Source organism: Chenopodium album, chromosome 2 (genome assembly GCF_948465745.1).
Source record: "Chenopodium album chromosome 2, dcCheAlbu1.1, whole genome shotgun sequence".
In the NCBI taxonomy this organism is placed as follows: Eukaryota; Viridiplantae; Streptophyta; class Magnoliopsida; order Caryophyllales; family Amaranthaceae; genus Chenopodium; species Chenopodium album.
In genome coordinates this window covers 2808851-2827140 of record NC_137835.1, presented here as the reverse complement: position 1 = coordinate 2827140, position 18290 = coordinate 2808851, and the positions used below count along the sequence as shown (strand labels likewise).

General features: G+C 34.3%; 1 protein-coding gene and 2 long non-coding RNA genes across 3 annotated transcripts; all 3 read left to right on the top strand.

Moving 5' to 3' along the window:
* The first annotated feature begins 430 nt into the window (after positions 1 to 430).
* On the top strand, positions 431 to 9178 carry LOC145592966 (uncharacterized). The gene is made up of 6 exons (XM_081649486.1): positions 431 to 958; positions 6608 to 6770; positions 6934 to 7110; positions 7216 to 7299; positions 8264 to 8345; positions 8437 to 9178. Exons 1-6 carry the CDS (start codon positions 636 to 638, stop codon positions 8883 to 8885), a joined length of 1278 nt encoding a protein of 425 aa, XP_081505612.1. The 5' UTR covers positions 431 to 635; the 3' UTR covers positions 8886 to 9178.
* A 1543-nt stretch (positions 9179 to 10721) lies between these two features.
* Positions 10722 to 14130, top strand: LOC145579603 (uncharacterized). Its single transcript, XR_014099169.1, has 4 exons — positions 10722 to 11381; positions 12648 to 12717; positions 13077 to 13142; positions 13646 to 14130. It is a non-coding gene; the product is annotated as an uncharacterized LOC145579603 (long non-coding RNA).
* A 1479-nt stretch (positions 14131 to 15609) lies between these two features.
* Positions 15610 to 16460, top strand: LOC145579596 (uncharacterized). The gene is made up of 2 exons (XR_014099168.1): positions 15610 to 16010; positions 16119 to 16460. It is a non-coding gene; the product is annotated as an uncharacterized LOC145579596 (long non-coding RNA).
* Positions 16461 to 18290: the final 1830 nt, after the last annotated feature.

Sequence of the window (18290 nt, the reverse complement as noted above, 5' to 3'; positions counted from 1 at the left end):
CTCTATATATAGTTTTTATTATTTTTTTTTCAATTTCAAACATCATTTATCCTTTAATACACTATATAAATTTAAATTTTTTTATCTAACTCGCCAAACGTTTTCAAATCTAAATGTAATACATGATTAATCTATAATAGGCTTAGTTTTTTTTTTTTTTATAGTTTTGTTCATTTCACTCTCACAGTCTCACCTAAAATAAAATAGCAAATCTGGTATCAAAACATAATTAATTTGTAGCGTTTATTTGAGCCTTAAAGGGTATAAAATAACTAGAAATTAGCATATTCGGTATCCCTTATTAAAACTTATTGATCATAAACTCATTAAATAAAAGGTCCTACAAAAAATCCGAAAATCTCTGGTCTAAGTAGCAACCACAGCTTGAGCTCATAAGCTGGCACTTATCTCCAATCCTTATCCACTTTTTACTTCTCATTTCTGTGTTTCTTTCTGATTCTGACTTTACCCTTTTTGTCTTCTTCTTCCTTCAATTTATTCAATTATCATTCAATTTAATTTAATTTTTTTTTTGGGGGTTTATCCTGAATTCTCCCCCTTCTTCCCCGTACCCAAGAACCCTCGATTCAACCCAGATCAAATTGAATCGAGGGTTTGATTAAATTTAGGGGAAAATGATTGTGATTTCATTGTTATTGGAAGTTTTAAAGAGTCCCAGTATCTGGGATATGTTGTTGGAGCTGATGTTGTTGACTGTACCTCTTTGGATTGCTGTTTTTGTGGGAGTTGTTGTGGGTTGGGCTTGGAGGCCCAATTGGGCCATTTTTGGTGGTGGTGTAGCTCAAAAGCAATCTTCTTCTTCAAGTGATGATAAGGGTTTTAATTCAAATTATAGTTTTATATCTTTGAAATCACTGGTTCCCAGATTCTTGTCTCAGACTGTGTCAAATGGCAACTTGGATGATGAGCAAAATAACCTTTTGAAGTCTAATTCAAGGTTGGTTTTTCAGTTTTTTTTAAATTAATTTATTTGTATGCAATTGTATTGTAATATATTAGGTTGTTTTGATCAAAAGTTTGTTTGACTTTTAGATTGGTAGTTTGCTGTGTGATAATCCAAATGGGTAGTTTAATTTAGTCCAATTGCATCATATGGGTATTAAGATAAATTTAGGTTTAAGTTGGTATGTGTAATGCTGTAGGTATCATGTTATTGTTATGCACCTAATTTCTGGTAGGATTATAGTGGAATGAAAGTGTATGCGATATGATTGATTGATTGAAGTTTGAATTTCACTAGATTTTTGGTTATTGAACCTGTTCATGGGCTTAATAATGTGATTATGGAACTAGGAGCAGTTTTGAATCAAACAGAAATTGATTAAGGTTTGTTTTGATGGGCAAAATTGTAGAAAATTGATGCTTGTGTTGGGTTTGAAGGGTTGGCTGGAAACTAAAGCGAATTGAGCTTATTGAGATTGAGAAGAATATATAGAGTATACTATGTGAATTTGTGAAATTGAGTAACACTAGCATGTTTCATTCCATTATTTGTCCAATACTTAATGTACTTGTACTTATGTTCAACTTTGTCGGAGGTTATATCTAAAATCTTATTGAATTTGGATCCCAACATGGTTGGCAAGGTTGGAAATAATGGAGACATAGCGAGTCCAAATGTTCATCCCCATTTACACAGTTACACCTATTTACCATATGGAAACGCTTCAAGTGGAAAATACAATGGTATTTGCTACTTGCAGATGAAGGAACAAGGTCTATCCAAGATGATACACAGTGGTATTTGCTATTTGTGGATGGTATTTTGTTAGTATATGAGACTGGAGTTTATGCAAGTAAGAGTGACGGAGACAAAAGTTAGAATCACTAGGGTTTAGAGTAAGTTATGGTAAAACTGAGTACATGGAGGGGGTGAATTGAAGATGGTTTTACTTTAGATGTAAGATTTTACCTATTATGGCTATTAATGAATGTTTTTCAGGATTGATTAGGATGTAACTCATAGTGGTTAAGTTTGGGTGGTTCAAGTGGAGAGCAGTGACCAACAACTGCAACTAAGTTATTATGTGATCAACCTGATCATAGTGTGCTGTTAAAGTTGAAAAGAATTCTGTTATTCTGTAGGACAACAATTAGACCTGCATTTTTGCTATGCGAGTCCAAATGTTATGCATTTAGGAAATAACATGTTATGGAGACGAGTGTTATAAAAAAATGCATAATTGCATATGTTGAGATGGATGTGTGGGAATGATTTGAGAGATACAATTAGGACTCTGATATTTGAGGAAATGTTGGATTTATGAATATTGAGGATAAGATGAGGGAGAATCAGCTATCTTGTATAGCTGTATTTGGGATTAGTGATGTTGACTACATGATTCACTGGCAAGGAAGGTTGAGAAATGAGAATTGAGATGATGGAGGTTCGAAAAGTACTTGAAGAAGGCCCAAGATGTCTTGGATTAAGAGAGATAAGAATGACATTGAGAAAGTAGGTTTGCACGAACATGTAGCACTAGATAGGAAAGGGGGAAAAAACCCATAAAAAAGGGATCTTTGTGGATGACCACAAGTGATAATTATCATAATATCTTGGTTTATGGAGCCAACCACGTTCTTTTGGGAATAAGGTTATGATTTTTGTTTTCATTGTTATGTTTTTAGAATGTTAAGAAAATTAAATGGGTAACTCACACGTTGGCTTTACCACAATTGATGAATTTTTGGGTACATGTGATGCCTAAAACATATTAATGTACCTAGTTGTTGCTGGGTATTATATATCCCGTATGTTATAAGAGGGAGTTGGAGCTAATAATATACCTCTGGCAAATTAGCAGTTGTTTGAACGTTTTAATTGACCTTGTAAATGAGTTAAGAATTTGTTAATGTAGATGTTAATACTTGATGAAAAATTACTAGCAACTCTTATGCCCTCCCCCTGCCCTCTTATTTTGCCATTAGCCAAAGTTTTGCCTTGTTTGGGCTAATAGCAATGAGAGGGTAAGCAAGGCTATGTTCTCTTAACCTTACTTCAAGAACTGTTTAGTTGTTCTTGTTAGAATAAGACAAAGAGCCCATACCATAAAGTTTAACAACATACCTTACTTAATATAATAAGACCACAACACATAATCTCTTTTGAAGAGGGCAAAACTAAATTGTAATTCTGTTTCCTGTTGATATTAGGCAGTGATGTAGCTTATTATGCGGAATTAACTATGAAAACAACTTTGGTGAGAATGTTTGGAAAGGAGAGTAGTTTTTAGTTTACAAGGTTTTTGTTCTAAGAAAGCGATAAACAAGTTAGATATTTTCCCCTCCTTTTATTCCTCTTTGTTTCCTACTTATCCTTTTATAAACTTTTTATTTTTTTTATTTTTTTTTAATTGAGGATCCATTTATTTCAAATGTCCCAATGTAAGAGATGCTTTTTTGTCTCTGCAAAATATGGAAACTTTTTTACTAATACATTATTAAAGGAATTAGTGGTCATAGTTGTATTCCTTGAAATGACCCCGAGATGTCCAAACAATATATAATAATCATATAATAATCTCAAGGATTTTCGAAACAATAATCATATATGGTTCCAAACAATATGGTTCCAAACAATATAAAATGACCCCGAGATGTATTCCTTGAAATCTCAAGGATTTTCGACGCCTGGCCTTTAAACCTCCAAAATTTCTAAAAAAAACTTGGATATTAGCCTTAAATTTTGGAATTTTTTGACTTTTTTTCGTATGTGAATAAAAATTGCCGAAATGTTTACCATGGTCCCTAATACCCTCCTGGAGACTAATTAGGTGGGTGGAACCATCGAATTTGCCTTTAAATGGTGAATTTAGCGGTTTACAACTTGCACCGATTTCATTAACTCAAGCCTACCACGAACATTTATGACAACAAATAATTATTATATATGGTTCCAAACGACATTATATGACCTCGAGACGTATCCCCTAAAATCACATTTCTTTTCGATACCGGGCCCCGAAACTTTCGAAATTTGTTAAAAAAAATTGGATATTAAGCCTTCAATTTTGCAATTTTTTGACTTTATTTCGCACGGAAATAAAAATTGCCGAAATGTTTACCATGGTCCCTAATATCCCACGGGAGTCCAATTGGGTGGGTGGAACCATCCAAATTGCCTTTAAACGACCAATTAATGGTTAACAACTTGCACTTATTTCATTAATTCAAGCCAACCACGAACGTTTTTGACAACAAATAATGTTCATATATGGTTCCAAACGACATTATATGAACCCGAGATATATTCCCTAAAATTTCAAGACTTTTAGGATTCGGGCCCTAAAGACTCAGAAATTTCTCAAAAAACGTGGATATATTAGCCTTCAATTTTTGAATTTTTTTTACTTTTTCCGTCTAAAAAAAAAATTGCCAAACTGTTTACCGTGGTCCCTAGTACCCTCCGAGAGTCCAATTGGGTGGGTGAAACCATCCAATTTGCCTTTAAACGACCAATTTACCGGTTTACAACTAACTTTGCACCGATTTCATTAACTCAAGCCTACCGCGAATATCTATGACAACATATAATGATCATATATGGTTCCCAACCAGCATTATATGACCCCAGATACATTCCCTAAAATCTCAAGACTTTGCGACACTGGCCCCCGAAATCTCCAAAATTTCTCAAAAAGCGTGGACATTAGCCTTCAATTTTGGAAATTTTTGATTGTTTTTCGCCCAGGATAAAAATTGCCGAAATGTTTATCATGGTCCCTAATTCCCTCCGGGAGTCCAATTGGTGTGTGGAACCATCCAATTTGCATTTAACGGGCAATTTGCCAGTTTGCAACTTGCACCGATTTACCGGTTTACAATGGCCAATTTAATTAACTTGCACTGAACCCGACTTGAACCGAAATTGACCCAAATCTGTTTTAACTCGTCAAAACCTGAATTTAACCCGAATTGTTACTAACTTGACCTGAATTCAACCCGACTGTTCCTAACCCGACCCGAAATTAACCCAACCTATTACAAACCCGACCCGAAATCAACCCGACTTGTTATTGACCTGACCTAAATTAAACGCGACTTGTTATTGACCTGACCCAAATTTTACTAGACCTATTACTTACCCGGCCCAAAAATTCAACCCGATGTGTTACTAACACGACTTGTTATTAACCCGACCTAAATTCAACCCAAATTATTCCTTACCCGATTTCAAATAACCTTATATGCAATTTAGACTACTTTATTATTGTTTATCAAAGCATTTTTTCTAGATAGACCAAGTCGGTCCAGGCAGCAAAAGAAAGGAGCATCATCCTCAAATTTAAGAGTTAAATATAGTATATATTTGTTGTATGATCAAAGGAGATATTATCTTCCGAAATTATAGACTATAGTTCCCTAGTATATTGCCATATATATTATAATCAAAGAAAATAATTAGCTTGATAAAAATGATAATTATCTATTTATAGTTAGTTGAACCCGAATATGACCTGACTTAGAAATGACCTGATTGTAACCTGCAAATTATTGACTTGAACATAACCCGACTTGAATCCGAGAATGACCCGACTTGGAAATGACCTAACCTGATTCTAACCCGCAAATTATTGACTTAAACCGAACCCCACTTGAACCCGAGAATGACCCGACTTGAAAATGACCCAACCTGATTATAACCCGCTAATTATTGACTTGAACCGAACCCAACTCAAACCCGAGAATGACCCTACCTAATTCTAACCTACAAATTATTGACTTGAACCGAACCCGACTCGAACCCGAGAATTACCCTAACCCGTTTTAACTCGAATTAAACCCGACCTATTGTTCACCCGACCCGATGTAACCCGACCTAAACCCGACCCAAACCCGATAAGAAGTATGACCCGACGTGACCCGACTCAAGCATGACCCAACCCAAACCCGACCCGCATAGGTTATGGAATTAATCCGAATTGACCCGACCCACTCTTACCCAACCCGTTTACCCGAAATGACAGCTTTAATAATATGGCGTATAAAATGTTTGCCTGTTTGGATCATTTAGGGGCCATCAGAGTTATGCTTACCTGTTAAAAATAGGTATATATAGCTGTTCATATATTAACCTAAATATGATGGGTCACATAGGGTCTAGTATTGCCAGTGAAGTATGATTAGCAATCACTTCTGCATGGTTAATCATCTGTTTATCATGTCAATTTTACTATTTATTGACTATCCTGTATCTGAATTTAATTTACGAGTCTCTTTTGGCTTGTATCTTGAGTTTGAGTTTTTTTGTTTTTTTTTTGGGGGGGGGGGGGGGGGGGGTGGGGGGGGTGGGGGGTGACAAGTATGCATTCAGGGTTTAGTTAACATGGTAAGATTCATATTGATGAATAGATATTAGAAAATGTTAAGTGGTAGCCAGTCCAAGGAAGGTTTCTTTTACTAGGCTCTGGGAGACCAAAGATGAAGATGCTAATGGCTGTCTTGCTATATATCTTTTAATTGGTTCTTGGTTAATACATATAATATTCTAATCTGAGAGTTTGGTAGAATGATATCATTTCTGCAAGTGCTTTCTTGCTCTCCTCAATGATCTGCCAAATATTTTGGGTTATAATTCATGTTTCAGTTTGTCAAATCATGAGAGACATGTGGCCTCTGCTGTCAATGAAGCTGATTTGAGGCATTTGTATCAATTGGTTGAAGTGCAAGATGGAGGGCCTGCTTGGATTCATATGATGGATCGTTCTACTCCAACTATGACCTACCAAGCTTGGCGCAGAGATCCCCCGGTTAGTTTCCCTTCTTTTTTCATATTTGTCATGTTAGTTAATTACTACCACTGAAGAATGCTTTGTTATTTTATTCAAATATTAATTTAGAGTTTTGGATTGGCAGTCTGATTCTCTGTGTATTTAAAAGTAGTAACTAACCTTTGCATGGTTCATTTTACAGACTGGTCCTCCACAGTATCGTAGTAGAACTGTCTTTGAAGATGCTACTCCAGAGATGGTGAGAGATTTTTTCTGGGACGATGAATTTCGATCCAAATGGGATGATATGCTCATACATCATGCTGTATTGGAGGAGTTTCAGTCTACCGGCACCATGATAGTGCAGTGGGTACGCAAGGTATATTTTGGCATCATCAATTCTTTTATAATTCCTCCTCTTTCTTTCCAGATACAGCATTTGTATTTCTCTGTTGTTCATGTTCATAATTTATGCTCCTTGCAGTTTCCATTCTTCTGCAGTGACAGAGAGTATGTAATTGGTCGCCGGATCTGGGAATCTGGAGGCTCTTATTATTGCGTCACAAAGGTAACATTGGCTTTTGTGAGCTTTTGACTATGCCTTCAATTTGTTATTCTTTCTTTTTTTGCCAAAAATATGGGGATCTAAATAGTAGCATGAACTTGATACATTCTAGAGCTAAAGCTCAAAACTCTTAGGAGCTTGAAATTGCAACACCTAGAGGTGAAGCTCATAAAATCTATGTACAGACAGAGCTCAAAACAACGTTATAGATCCGTAGATCAATAGATCTATCAGCCAAAGCTCAAACATAGATGCAGAGTGGTGCCAAAGTTCAAGATGTTTGAACATTAGAAGATGTTGAAGTTGACCTCTGGCAATTTGAAGTTTTGAACTACTTCATAACTCATATGAGTCATACCACTCATACTCATTTAGTGGTGAGAAGCATGATCGGTTTCAAGCTCCATGATCATGAGCAGCCCCAAAACACATTGTTGTAATGTTTTTCGGAAGTGACTGAATTCAAAAGTCTAGATTTCAGGACCTTCCCTAGAATCGATGACATCAGTGGAAACCTTTGCCCTCCACTAGTGACAAAAAATGAGAACGATGTAAGCTGCATCTATCTCCGCAATAGCACCCTTTATAGAATTTAAAGTTTCCCTAAATGAAAATCCTTTTGGATTGGGGTCTGATTGTGCTCCCTTGCTTCCTGGTAATTTACCAATTACTACCATTGAGTCTTTGAATGATCGTGGGTGAATTAGTAGGGACCAAAGGGTGTTGGGCAAGTGCATACTTTGGTTGCTCACACTGGTGGACTATCATGAGTTACATCTGAGAGTTGCATCAGGCCAATTTCTTATTCCCACTGTTTAATCGAACTGGCAGTGTACTAGGTTTTTTGCATTGAAATGAAATTGGTGTGGATTTATCATTTGACAAGGAGTACCCAATAAGCTGTTATCGTTCAAACATGTATAGCTGAATTAAGTGACCAATCATCTCCTTTTCTGTTTTGTTACAGGGTGTGCCTTTTCCCTCTCTGACTAGACGAGATAAACCAAGGCGTGTTGATCTTTATTATTCAAGTTGGTGCATTCGTGCAGGTACTTTTGTTTAGCCACTCATATTAGCAGTAGTTATTACGATAGCTTTGGAAGGGAATACTGAACTATTAATCATATGAAAATGAACCAGCTGAATCTCAGAAAAAGGAAGGCCAGATGACTGCATGTGAGGTAATACTCTTCCATCATGAAGATATGGGTATTCCTTGGGAGATTGCGAAGCTTGGAATCAAGCAGGGTATGTGGAATGCAGTTAAGAAGATAGACCCTGGCTTGCGCACATACCAAAAAGAGAGATTGTCTGGAGGTACAATTTCTCATTGTGCTTTGATGGCTCATTCTTATACTCGAGTAAGTATAGATTACCTCAAGGCCTTGGAGGCTGCAACTGGTGATTTGCCAATTGAAAATCATGACACAGATACAAATTCTTCAGAGAAATCAGGAATAGCCATACCTAGAGCTGTCATAGTAGGTGGGGCTATTGCTCTTGCGTGCACTGTTGACAGAGGGCTCTTGACCAAAGCAGTGATATTTGGAGTGGCCAGAAGATTTGCAAGAATGGGACGGAAGACATGACATGGGTTGCTCGTGAAAAAGTTGCAAGAACCATTTGCTTGCATTCGGAGCATTCCCCGCCTCTTGATGGGGAATGAAAGAAGGTTGATGGCCATGACCGTGGCCCTGCGAATTGAGAAGGCTGCTCCTTGTATTATAAACGGGAAAGAGATTGGGCCCTCTTTTTTCTCTCTTTTTTGGGGGGTGGGGGAGTTGGGATTATTTTTCATCTGTTAATTTATTAGTCAAAAAAATCTGTACAACATCTTATGTCTTCACATACACTTATTATATGATTTTCTTTCAGCTGTCTATTCCTAACTTTAAATATTAGCGATTAGATTACTATAAGCTAAATAATAAGGCTTTGTATTCACTTTATATTGTTGTGAAGCAGCACAAGATCATCACACATTGTAACATAAGTCATTCGGAATATATCTTCACATATTTATAGAGGAAGGTTGTCCAATGTCACCTTGACCCACCCTGAATGAAAATTGTATTAGATGTGGGGTGTTGAGTGGGGTTGGGGCCTTAGGGGTAAGGGAATGCTAATTTGATGAGATGATGATGAATTAATTTACTCATGTTATTGTACTTAAATTATAAGGTGAAATATTTTGAATCAACAATTTTACTAATTAACTGTTTTATAAAATATGAGGATGTGTTATGTTTACCTTTTGAAAATAAGCTGTAAGGCTAATAATGCCTATTCCGAGTAGATTGCCCAATCAGATTTAAGGTGAAAATTCGGCCTAATTAGATATTATAAGTTATATTTTATAAACTTCGGTGAAGAAAATACACCCTAACAAATTAACAAGTCTTAATGTCCGCACATATGGCAAATTCATATGTGTAGTATTATCTACAAGAATAAGACCTATACAATCTAGTAAATATTTCTCTATTGTCAAAGTTTGGATAGGGTAGGTCTAGTAGAATATTGGTAGCTCTATTAGCTTCTCCATGTACATGATGTATGATGATGTTATTGCATGATTATAATTTAATGTCTTCAATCACCAATTGAAACTTTGAAAGATTATCATTTTTCTTTTAAGGTAATATATTTATCATAATCAAACTATCTATCTCCTATATCAGAGAGATTTATTAAGCAATTATCTTTTCTAATATTCTTATTATTGAAGTCAACATAGCCTAGTTCTGTCAATCGGTAACCCTGGTAGCTTCTCGATATACATGACATATGGGGGTTACATGAATCTAATGTCTTCAATCAGGCAAGAACTGAAACCTCCATAAATTTTGACCAAATTCCTTCCAGTGATATAATTTCTTTATCATAATGAAATTATCTCCTTCAACATAGAGGTTTACTAAGCAATTATTAACGACAATCAAAACACCATTGCTAATTACTTTAACTAGATTAAGAGAGCATTAAAATCACCAGCAATAATAGACAATTAGAAGAACATTACTGATAACTTCAACCAAATCAAGAGAGCGTTAAAATCACAAACACTAAGGGCCTGTTCTGTTCCGTTGAAATTCAGTTCAGTTCAGTTCAGTTCAGTTCAGTTCAGCTCAGCTCTTAATTTATGTCTAATAATATTGCTATTGATATAAAGCCAAATTTCATTCTTTTAAACTCTTATTACAACGACGACGACGACGACCACTAGTAGAAAAATGTACATTTGCGTCGCCATATTTGCGTCACTCATTCTAAGGAGCGAAGCAAATGCTTATTTTTACCATCCTGTTAAGTTATTTGCGTCGCGTGTTATTCAAGAAGCGACGCAAAACTCAAGTGCATTTCAGCTTTCTCTCATTTGCGTCGCTCTTATTTATTAAAGCGACGCAATTAATAAACTTATTTGCGTCACTCATTTGTTAACAAGCGACGCAAATAAGTGATTAAGTAATTTGCGTCACGCTTTTACTACATGAGCGACGCATATGAGCTGTTTACAATATCATAAACAAGGTTATTTGCGTCGCTTTTTTATAATAAAGTGACGCAAATAACTCTTTTGGCTTTAGGTTTTCTGCGTTTTTTTACCTTAGTTTTTCATCACATACGCCTACATTCACTAAACAAAAAGAAAAAAAAACAAGAGTTCTTCAATTCCAGTGAATTGCTACAGCAAAACACCCACAAATTCGTCTCTGAAATCCAACAAATTAGGCCAAAAAACTGCGATTCCCAGCAAATTTAACATCTAAATTAAAATTGCAGTCAAGTTGAAGCAAATCCGAGCAATTTCGAGCAAAAATTTAGACCAAAAACCCTAAGAAATTCGAACCCTTAAACCCAGAAAAATTGATTGTTTCCGACCAAAAATCCCCCATTTCGAGCAAAAATCAACTCAAAAGCATACGAATTCGAACCCAGAAACCCCAAAAAATTCCTTTTTTAAGATTCATCTGATTTGTGCTTTCTGGAATCTTGATTCGTGTTTTTCTTTGGCGTCCTAGAAATTTTGAGCGAAATTCTGACGGTTACTACAGTAATTCAAGTGGAAAGTTCTGGATTTACAGGTATAAACTCAACTATTTATGGAATTTTACCTGAATTTCTTAAATTGAGTTAAATTAATTAATTAGCTTTAAAACTTCAATGATGTTTTTTATATGTGTTTTTTTTTTAATATTGATTACTCGGTCTATGAAGTATTTTCTGGATTGGAATATTTTACTTGTTTGGGTAAGATTAATAAATATGGTGAATGAAGCCACAACCAATATACCTGGTTGGGAAAATCTGTAATTACATTATAACACATTCTCTGAGGATAACATACATTCATGGAAATTCTTATATAAAGCATAGGACTACTATTGAGATTTTGTTAAAGAGCAAAGTTGCATATGAAGTGTTGCAGTGGTGCAGAAGATATATGAACAGAGAAGATAGAAAAACGCGATACAGGAGTGACAGTCAGACAGTCCATTCGTGATGCATAATTGCATTCTTATAGAAATGTGTATGGGTTCTGAAATTTGTGATCAGTGTTAATTATATTTCCCATATTTATGATAATGTTACACTCCAAATTACACCAAAAAAAAAAATATTTTACTTGTTTTTTCAATGTGAATAATATTTAAAAGTAAGTGATATTTAATAAAATAAAATAAATAAATAAATAAAAAATCTAGGTGAAGTCATTTAGAAGTAAAATTGAAGTTTCTGTCTATCTGAATTGACTGCTTTTTAGTTCTAGCAGTTTTTACATTTACTCCCTTTGTCCGGATGATCAGATTTGGTTGTCATGACTTATGAGCATATAGTCCAATTACGCTATCAACATGACTATTAATTTGGTGATTGGAGTCGGTAAGTATTGGATAATTGTTTTCTTTTTGTTCGCATCGGAGAAGTATGGAAAATCTCATGTGAAGTATGTTTGGGTTTATCTATGGCACCGATCTCGAATACTGCATAGGGAGACAATAGACGATTACGGAGTGGTATTTCTATTGATTGATTTGGCTGCTTGTGCCGCGTTACGTGGCAACACATGATGTTTGTCAAACTAAGTACACCAGTCAAATATTTTGTTTACAATATACAGAAAACTTATGATCCATATTGAATTTCAGATTATTTTAAGTTGGACTATGATATCCAGATCATTTGGCGAATATGTTTGTTTATATATGTGTTTTTTGGGACTCGCTGATGCATGTCCAATGGTTTTATAAAATTTGAATTTTATAATATATATTGCGAGTTCACTTCAAGTTCAATTTTCTGTGGTGATACTATGAAATCTTATTGCCTGACCATTGTAATTGTATTAGCTTTGCTGTGCTCTTGATTGAAAAGAGAGATGAAGAAGGGCAATTACAAGTATTATCAGCTGCACTTGAGGTAAAATACTAAAATCCTCTGGTTCCTTTCAACTGCCCTTTGTATTAAGTTTCTGTCTTATGTGTTGATGCAATTAAAACTATAGCAATCTTATAATGCTTGCTCAGATTCAACTGTTCAATGGGATCATTTTGCATTTATGTTTGAGAATGTAGGAATATATTAATAAATTTTGATTGAATACAGTGGCCAACAATTACTAAATCTATTTGGAAAACTTAAAAGATAATTTAAAATCGAGGAGTATTTGCGATGCTCATGGATTGAGCTTACAAATTGTTTAAGTATAATAATGCAGAAGTGCTACTTTTATAGTTTTATTTGCTGGGTAAAAAGTTTGATTTATTCTCTGGTTGCAGATTGCTGAAGCAGAGAGTATTGATCTAGATTCAAAATTTCGTGCCCTGGTTGCTATTGGATCATTGGTATGTTGTCTTCTTATATCTGTTGTGTTATGAGAATGCCACAGCCCACTGGGTAATGTCAAGAGATACTTTCAAGTATAAAGAGGTTGTTTTTAACTTTGATGACAATAAAACATTAGCTTTGCAGCTGTTATAAGGTTGTTAATTCATTGGACTGAAAATTTCACATACTTTAGGCGACAAAAAGGTACTTCCCATCCGTTGGACCTAGCTAAGGTGACCTTCAATCAGTCATCAAGTTAAAAAAACTATAAATCAATATCCCATCCATTAAACAACCACCTTGTTCAACCCTTAATTAAAAAAAGAAATTTCAAAATAACAATTAGCATTTATTTCACATGGCAGATTAAGTTGGACCTAGCATTTAACACTCGTTTCAGGTCTTCAAGTTTTACACCATGATTGGCTAATAAGCAATGCCGAATAACAACTTTTATGTCACATGGTAGATTAAGTTGAATCAACTATGTTGGTTTAATATATGTAATTTTTTATGGCAGATTCTTAATTATGTGGAAGTGAATTCCACAAGTTGCTCGAGGTTCTGGTTGTGGACAAACGATTAAGGCGGTACACCGAGGAGGAGATAAATGAGATCCGAGATATTTGGGCAGAGTATTTTATATGTAATGTTGAACTTTAGATTTACCACTTAGCGCATGTTTGACTCTTGTTTTGGATTATAGGCTTGAAATGAAGTAATTTGGTTAATTGGTGTTGGGATTATGAGTATAATGTCTATGATATTGAGATGTAATCTTATTGGACAGGTTGTTAATATAATGCCGTCATTCCCAATTTTATGGGTAGGCCAAATTACAAAGGAGACTCTGCCGAAATTTACATTTGCATTATTCAATAATATTGCATTTTAATTTCAATTATATTAGCGTTAGCATATTACTTTATACCTAGGAAAACAGGTACTACAAACATATACAAGGCAATTATTATATTATAATTAAAAAAAAAAAAATTCACCTCATTTGCGTCACTCATTAAACAAACAAGTGACGCAAATACAACAATTTTGTATTGTCTACTCAGTTATTTGCGTCACTCCTACATAAACAAGTGACGCAAATAACAAAAAATGCATATATTGGAAGAGTCATTTGCGTCGCTTGTTTATGAAGGAGCGACGCAAATAACAAAAAAAGTTTAGCAAAAGAATCATTTGCGTCGCTTGTTTATAAAGGGGTGACGCAAATGACTTAAAATAAGTTTATCAGAAAAGTCATTTGCGTCGCTCTTTTATAAAGGAGTGACGCAAATGACTTAAAATAAGTTTATCAGAAAAGTCATTTGCGTCGCTCTTTTATAAAGGAGTGACGCAAATGACTTAAAATAAGTTTATCAGAAAAGTCATTTGCGTCGCTCTTTTATAAAGGAGTGACGCAAATGTCAAAAAATAAGTTTTTAAAAAAAGTCATTTGCGTCGCTTGTTTATAAAGGAGCGACGCAAATGACTCTTATTTGCGTCGCCCCTAGGAGCGACGCAAATGACTTAAAAGTCATTTGCGTCGCGAGCAGTTGCGTCGCTCATAGAAGCGACGCAAATACACTATAAATGAGCGACGCAAATGAGGCTTTTTCTACTAGTGGACGACGACGACGACAACAACAACAACAACAACAACAACAACAACAACAACAACAACAACAACAACAACAACACCAACAACAACAACAACAACAACAACAACAACAATAATAATAATAATAATAATAATAATAATAATAATAATAATAATAATAATAATAAATAATAATAATAATAATAATAAAAATAATAATAATATTAACAATAATAATAATAATAATAACAATAATAATTGAAATAATAATACTAATAATAATAATCAATAAATAATAATAATAATCATAACAATAATAATAATAATAATACTAATACTAATACTAATAATAATAATAATAATAATAATCAATAAATAATAATAATAATTATCAATAATTAATAATAATAATAATAACAATAATAATAATAACAATAATAATATTGATACAATTCATTGTTCAAATGGTTCTATTTTTTTTAAATTAAATAGTATATGTGTTTAAAATGTTTAGAGGTTTTAAGTTTTTAATATATTTTCCATACATTTTATAATATATTTTCCATACATTTTATAATTTTAATTATATAGTATATTTTTCGTAAATATTTTAATATATACATTTGTATATACACATATGTATAGTAATAAATATCAATAAATAATCAAAGATCACTAATCCGTAGTTAACAATCACTAATTAATAAGTTCAGTTCAACTGAGTTCAGTCAATCGGAACAGGCCCTAATTCATTAAACTCCAATTTATTTTTCCGATGCATCTAGCAATGATAATACAGGCTTTAGAACATCAAAATTGAAAGTCTCATACTTCATAAGTTTATATAAATTATTTTCCTTTTTTTTATTAAGAGTAGTGAAGACTTTCCCAACCTAGTAACCCCAAACCTAATCTAATTACTTGAATGCTGTAACCTGTAACCACCGACCATAAATAACACAACCAAAATTAGCAAGAAATCCGATAAAACAAAAACAAAATCAAAGAAAGAAAAGCGTGAGAGTTACAAAGTACAGAACATTTCTTCCTGGCAAAAGAGAAAGACAAGGGTTGCTTCTAAACTACTCTACTGTTCTTCCAGATTCTTCTTGGTCGAGATCCGGCGGAGTTCTTCTCAGCCGGATTTCGCCCATTTTTCTGAAACCCTTTTCTTTCAATTATTCAATTCAATCGAATTTCAATCAAAATGAAAGGATCTAGCGGTCTTGTTGCATCCATTCTTGCAGCTTCTACTGTTCCTCTTTTCACATTTCCTTCCCAATTACAAGTAATTTCCCCCAATTCAATTCAATTTCTTTTTGGGTTTTTGATTCAATTATAATTTTGTTATGAATTTATGAGTTTTGGGGTTTATTTGTTTTTTTAATTAATGCAGGAAAATGCGTCTTTTGGCGCGCAATCATCGTCTTCATCAATGGGGAAGGAGAAATTTTCACCCAGATTTGACGGGTTAAGGTTCATTGAAACCTTGATTACTGCTCATCGATGAAACCCTAATTTTTTCAATCTAATTTCGGCGTTGAGGTTTGGTGGAATTAACCTGGTTATTTGAGTAATTGTTATCAATTTTGTCCGATGATGTTCTGAGTTGTACCCAATTTGTACTTTCTCTGGCGGCTTCTGATTTTAATTTAGACACTACAAAGGGATTATCCCCTTTATGTTAAATCTGGTGTATCATACATTTTTATCTTATATTGATTTGGTTTGAGCTTAATCTTGGTGAAATCTTATACATTTGGCATTGATTAATGTAATTGTAATTCATGCAGCTCATTATTATATTGGTTATATACTTATATAGTAATGTATATTGTTCTACTTGTGGAAAATGTGTAGAATTTTTGGATTGTTTGTTATTTTGGCTTGTGTATGGTTTTGTGTTGTTGAGATAGCTGAAGTTTATACTTGTTACTTTAGAGTTTAGAGTAGCTTAGTAAGGGCATTAGGAATGTTTCATTCATTGAAGGATATGTTTATATGATCTAGCTTGGTGATCAAAACCTTTACTGTACGCCTCGGTGTATCATGCCTGGGGTGGTATGTGATACATGTGAGAGTGTAACACATGTCATGTACTGTTAGCGTATGAGCTTTGGATATGTTCATGCTTGGTGATCAGAACCTTTACTGTATGCCTCGGTGTACCATGGCCATGGTGGTTGTGATACATGTGAGTGTGTAACACGCCCTGCTAGCGTATGAGCTTTTGATGACTAGTAATGATCATCTCTACTATCTCCACGTTCATCCTTTTTGTTGATCTTTTTCTTTAATCAAATTATTAATCTTTATAGGATTTAATTATTTGCTTTGATTTAACTTAGTCTTATGAAATGACATAAGAAGTGACATGACTCAGTTCGCACATTGTCTCATGACTCATGATCATATGGGGATAGGAGAAGTCTCAGTTGAAATTCTTGAGAAGATAAAAAATGATGAATATGCCCTTGAACTTAGGTAGGACATGTGAAGGGTCGAGATTCGAGATGTTCTAGGAAATTGATAATTTTCATTTTTCTTGCAAAAAGAGTCATTCTAGGAGACAATTTACATCCTGTCTATAAATCGTGGTCATGTTCTGTTCTTTTGAGTTTGTGAAATTTAGGCTGATTATTCTTTGTTGATCAGGATCCTTGTTAATCTGGAATGTTTTGATGATTTCAAGGTAATTGTTTTTGATTTATGGCCAGATCAGTGCAAGAGCATTTGGTAGTGTTAAATTTGACATAAACTGTTTATATTAGGCTATTAGCTGTCTATGATGTACCACACGTCCACACCATAATGGAGGCATGTTAATTTTAACAGGGTTTTTCTGCTAATTTGAATCTTAATACGGAGTTTGAATGTGGAAGAATGCCGATATAATTTGGGTTGATTCTGCAAAATACTTGTAATTGATGTATTTTAGTATGTTTTGCAAGAATGGCCAACTGTTGCGGGGCTGATCCATGTCATTAAGCATTTTACTTAGGTTAAGTGTCCACATTTGGTGATAGCGAAGGCTGAAGGCTATTGCTTATGTGAAGCCAAACCATCAGAGTTAGTTGTGGGATATTTATGGCATCTTAATTATATACGGAGTAATAATTATAGTCTAATTGGGGTGGAGCCCTTGATAGAGAGGGGCAAAGATACCTTGTGAAGTTCAAGTATAAAATGTTGAATATTCGAGTATCATACAAATTATCATGTGGTAGTTCTGTCTTCAAGTTCTTTGGCGGAGGACTAGATCTTGGAGTCGAATGAAAGCTACAGTTCAATCAACATTTTGTAATGTATGGTCATCATTTGACGGTGGTATACAACAAACCACCAAAAAAAATTATCGGTATTGAGGATGGTTATTCAGGTGATGGTTTTGACCTCAATTACGGTAAGATTTTTTTCTGAATGGAGAGAAAATTAGTAATGATGCATGAGACCATATATTTTAGTATGTATATTTTTTTAGTCTCATTCATCATCATCATCATAATATTAAAGAGTCTTCATCTTGTACGTGTTGATATCAGTAATAGTGTATCAGCTTGGCTAGTGG

Excerpts from the sequence above, each read along its gene's own strand:
- LOC145592966 (XM_081649486.1), top strand. The coding sequence starts at position 636 with ATGATTGTGATTTCATTGTTATTGGAAGTTTTAAAGAGTCCCAGTATC. Across the intron at positions 959-6,607 it reads CTTTTGAAGTCTAATTCAAG|TTTGTCAAATCATGAGAGAC; the intron begins GTTGGTTTTTCA and ends TTCATGTTTCAG. Across the intron at positions 8,346-8,436 it reads AAGTTGGTGCATTCGTGCAG|CTGAATCTCAGAAAAAGGAA; the intron begins GTACTTTTGTTT and ends AAAATGAACCAG.